General features: G+C 39.9%; 1 protein-coding gene across 3 annotated transcripts in view; it reads left to right on the top strand.

Moving 5' to 3' along the window:
- The window catches only part of LOC307031943 (uncharacterized protein), a 24,790-nt gene extending 21,290 nt beyond the window's left edge, over positions 1-3,500 (top strand). For all 3 annotated transcript variants that reach the window (XM_079669536.1, XM_079669537.1, XM_079669539.1), the window contains one exon: positions 1,773-3,500. In XM_079669536.1, the coding sequence (XP_079525662.1) occupies positions 1,773-1,868 (96 nt within the window). In that variant the 3' untranslated portion in view covers positions 1,869-3,500. The remainder of the gene's footprint in view (positions 1-1,772) is intronic.
- The last annotated feature ends 1,496 nt before the right edge of the window (positions 3,501-4,996 follow it).

The raw sequence follows: 4,996 nt of genomic DNA, 5'->3' as shown, positions 1-4,996 counted from the left end.
TAGTAGTAGTAGTATAGCCTAACGTTAGCTTTTTACTTCTATATTTTGCCTTAACACTTCAAAAATCACAAAAGTGTAGTTAAAGGTGGGGTAGGTAATTCACTTCAGAAACATTTTTTGTTATATTCCATGGAATGTTCTTAAAATCCAGAGAGCAATGAATACATCAAATGCTTTGACAATAAATACATAAAAACTGATCTCGTGCCCTCATTGGTCCTGTGCGCGTTCGTGTGTGTTGGAGGAGGGGCTCTGTAAGGAAGTCTGAAGGAAGGGGCAGATTTTTTTCGGCTGCATACTTTCAAATTCTAGCGCCCTCGAGCTGGTTTCTCCTTTCTTACCTACCTACCTTTAAGATGTGGAGATTATTTTGCAAATAACGATTGTTCACCACAGAGAATATTTTCTGCAATATCCCAAAAGCCAGCTCAAAATTCCCATGTTTTCCCTTTTCGTTGAGGGAACCAGGGTGAATCTAACTGGGCCTACAAATAAAGGGAAATAAATACATAAATATATCTATTTTTCTCCTCCAGATATGGAAGTTAACTCTTCCTCCACCAATGAGTCCCTTCCTCAGCCTTACTTTACATTTGGCATCGAGTGCTACGTTGTCATGTCAGGCTTCTTTCAATTTATCTCATATGGCATCACCTTCATCCTCCTCCTCCTCCCTCTCTAACTGGCTTGAGCGCGCACACAAAATAAGTGCCCGCGCTAAATTAGTGCCCGTGCTCCAGCCAGTTACTGTGGGTTTACGAGAGGCAGAGCTCGTCCCTGCCTCACTTCACATCGCTAGCCGTAGTTGTAGCGGAGATCGGCAAATTTGCTGATTTTGACTTTAAAAAGCGATTGGAATCATACATTAATCACACTTACATCATAGATCAGTGGAGACATTTTATTATTATTATTACTATTTCGTTTTTCTTTAGTTGTTTTTCCGTTACATTGCAGTATGACAGGGGAGGCTCTGCCCGTCGCTGGATTTTAAGTATATTCGGATTGACATTGATATCATAAATATTAGGGTTTGGAAAGATCTCGTGGTGGACGGATTACAAGGTGAAGCAGAAACTACTTGTTAGTGCCTAAACACCAATTTATAGAAAAGGAAGGCATGAACGAGTTGCTTCAGTTTTAACACAGCCCAATTTGAATAGCTTCTAATGGCACACTAGTACTATAATTGATTTTTCAGATGAATCAAATCAAACCAGTCTCTGTTCCAATGTTAGAGGAAGTGCTTCCTATTGTGTGTTGATGTGGAGGTAAAGCACTTGGTATCGCCTCTGTGACTGTACAAATGTTCTGTATAAGTAAACATACCTTACCTTACCCTCCACACAAAGTCTTTCTAAGTTGTGTCAGTACATTAACGCTGGACACAACTCAATCAATGTCATTGCAATCAGTGCCACTTTGTTTTTATTCAAATATCAGTTTTGTATTTTATTGGGAGAGAAAGAGGGAGGAGGAGTGTGGTTTTAATATAATACAGAGGGTGATTTGGATCAGACGCTCAGATACGGGAATCTGCAGATGGTAGAAGATCAGAATCTAGTCCTCATGAAGTTCGGTCACTTTGTTTTTCTTACCACTTTTATTATCATTAACTAATTTAACATTATTATTGATGATTACTTGCACAGATGTTGTTTTATTTTTTCAAACTCAGTGGCTTTCCTAAAATATGCTCCGGCTATCGGTATAGCAGGAAGAGCATCACAGGATTACATTAATGTTTTCTTGATTGACTTTTTCTCTTGCAGACATGGCACTCGATTCTCCATCTTCCAATGACTCCCTTCTTCATCAACACCTCCCAATTGAAATGGAGTGCCTCATCAGTACACCAGGCTCCTTAATCTTCCTCTCATTCTACATCACCAGCACCCTCTTCATCCTCCCTCTCTGCATCTTCGTCCTCTACCTGGGTTTCAAACGATGGCGTCAGCAGAGCTCCACGTCATCAACGACCAGTCACTCGGACGTCTTCACTTTCCACATGATGCTGATGGAGCTGGTGGATTATTTAGGGTTAACGATGGTCATATTGGGTTACCATTTGGTTAATGAGAATGCAACCAGAGCCGGGTTCATTATAACGTTCTTACCCTGGTATGGACGGGCTTACTTTCACGTCCTGACCTGTGTGGAGCGTTACCTGGCTGTCGTGCACCCCGTCACCTACCTGAACCTGAAAGGACAGAGAGGGGTCAGAATCAGAAACATCTGCATCGGGTGTGTTTGGCTGCTTTGCATTGCAGGAACAACTCTGTCTTCCTTGATCGAAAATATGTTAGTTTTTGAATTGTGCTTCTTGATTATCTCCTTGATCATTGTCTTCTTCTGCAGCATATCTGTTCTCCGCGTTCTGATCCGTCCAGGGCCAGGGGAGCAGGGCGGGGACAGGACAATAGTTGACCAATCAAAGCGCATGGCTTTCTACACCATAGTGGCCTTACTGGGAGTGCTGTTGTTCAGGTCGTGTGGGAATATTGCTTTGGGTGTTCTTACTGTGTTTAATGAAGGGATGTGTGAGATGATAGTGTCTGAATCCTGGTTCACGCTCCCCAGCAGTCTGGTGTTACCTCTGCTGTTTCTGCACAGAGCCGGGAAGCTATCCTGTTGCAAGAAAAACACCAAATGAGGATAAGGATTCAATTAGATTTGCTATGTTAGGGTTAGGGTCGGTCGTCGTAAGGGAAATATTGTGGTTTACTTTCAAATAACTTCAGGATTACGTAACAAATAAGTCACCATTTGGGTTCGAATAACTTTGGAGATGGCCTTAGTTCGGTACAGATGTCATGTAACAAAAACATTCATTACATCAAATGTCATTTTGCTGATGTTTTTGTCCAAAGCAAATAACAATAAGTGCAAAGACCATAAAGAATAAAACTCAACAAGGAACAACAAGGAAAGTGCAGATATCTTCACTTCAAGCAAGTTCATACCATCAAGTGCTGGTGAATCAGATACAAGGCCTAAATTAAATCAATTAAAGTGTTGTTTTTTTTAAATAGAAGCGTTTTCAGTTTGCAACGGAAGATATGCAATTTCAATGTTGACTTTTGGTTTCCAACAGGACACAAGAAAGGGCATTTTTGTTTTGAATTACGTAGACCTTTTCTTTTTGTCCTGTATAGTTAATTATGTGGGTTATAAACTGAATTAATACATTGCTTATATATAAATGTACATTGTCTCTTGAAATAATGGAAGTTTCAATAAATGTTTGAATGGTTTAAGGATTTAAAAGACTGATAGAATAAATATAGCTTTGATAATAGCAACAGTGTGTTCATATGCACAGTTTATAAGCATTGACACCTTAGCAAGTATATTGATACTATCTAAATAATGAATATTAGACTGTGTATGGTAGTAGATGATTTTGATTCACAGGAACTCATGTAACCCTACCCATGATTGATGTGTATGTTTATGACAGTGATGCTGCCGATGTGATTAAACTAACACGATGCAAAACAGCTCCTGACTCTTTGATTTGTTTACGCAGCAGGCTTTGTCCTCGCTCCATTTGAATGTGGTCAACTGTCCATCTGCTGGATCGGTTAAACAAACCTCAGTTGCATAAAGAGGTTGTTGCACGTGTTGAAACAGACATTATTTTAGACCAGGGGTGTCCAAACCTTTTTCACCGAGGGCCACATACAGAACAATATACGAAGGGCTGGGCCCCTTATAGCGGTACATTGCCTCATAAGTTCAGTTATAAGTTAGTAGAATCCATCAAATGTAGGTAAATGGTTCTTGTGAGTGTTGGCAGCTCATCCCTTAAAACAGAATCCTCAGATATAATAAGGGGAAATATGAAGGCTGTATTTCAAGGTTGTTATGCAAATAGGTCATTTGGCTTTTTTCTTATCAACTAAGAAATGTTAGAAAATGTTTCCAACTTTAATTTACTTAATTTATTTGAAAAGCGGTCTTATTAACGCATGAATACTATACACTGTGTAATGCTTACATGTATAGTTAAGAAGTACAATATAAGACAAGCACAAGTTTCATTTGTGGGCCATATTCCATTATACTTTTTGAATTAGCTAAGGGCCGATTAAAAATGGTCCGCGGGCCGCATTTGGCCCCCAGGCCTTAGTTTGGACACCCCTATTTTAGACCCTTTTTATTCAAGAAACAACAGAGATATTCCAGTTATAAACTGTGTTGAATAGCAGCAAATATGATCGGGAAAGGACACTGGCAATTCTCCGTGATAAAATAACTGAAGTCAGGAGTAACCTTAAAGTGGACCTATCATGCTATATTTGAATAATCTAGTGTAGGACCATACCTATATAAGGAATATTTGTACTTTTTATTTTTCAAAATACCAAACAGATCATGCATTTTAGCCATTCCTCATTTCGCTCAATTTAACACTGTCTTTTCATGGGCTGATTCTGTGAGAACAGCACCATCTACAGGCCTGGCATATGTACTACAGCGTCTCCAGCGCTTTCCAACGGCAATGTCCGTGGCTGTCGCCCAATAGCCGTAGCGCCACTTCTGTGACGTCATAGAAGTGTTCAAATCTGGATCAGTCTGTATCAGATCCGTTGCAGGCCCTTTTTAAGAGATTTGTGTATGGAGGAAAATAGAGAGGGTTGTGTTTTCTGACACTTGGTGAGTTCCCTGGAACACCGGGGACATATATTCATGTAGAAAAGACGTACAAAAGTGCATTTTGCATGATAGGTCACCTTTAAGAAACTTCATCAGTATTTGAATCTCTGCTCTTTCTAATTTTACTTTTCTTAACAAAAACATTGTCCTCTATGCTGACAACTCAGCTTTATCTCTTTCCCCCAAACACTAAGACATGATTGTACAGAACCATTTAAAGGTCCCATGTCATGGTTTTCCGGTTATTACCCGGGCCGCCCCCTTGTCTGTTATGAAGCTTTTTATGCATGTAAACGGTCTGCAGAGTCACAAACCCTCAAAGTACACCCTGTAGCGA

Source organism: Notothenia rossii, assembly GCF_949606895.1.
Source record: "Notothenia rossii genome assembly, chromosome: 3".
In the NCBI taxonomy this organism is placed as follows: Eukaryota; Metazoa; Chordata; class Actinopteri; order Perciformes; family Nototheniidae; genus Notothenia; species Notothenia rossii.
This window is presented reverse-complemented; position numbering and strand designations above follow the sequence as displayed.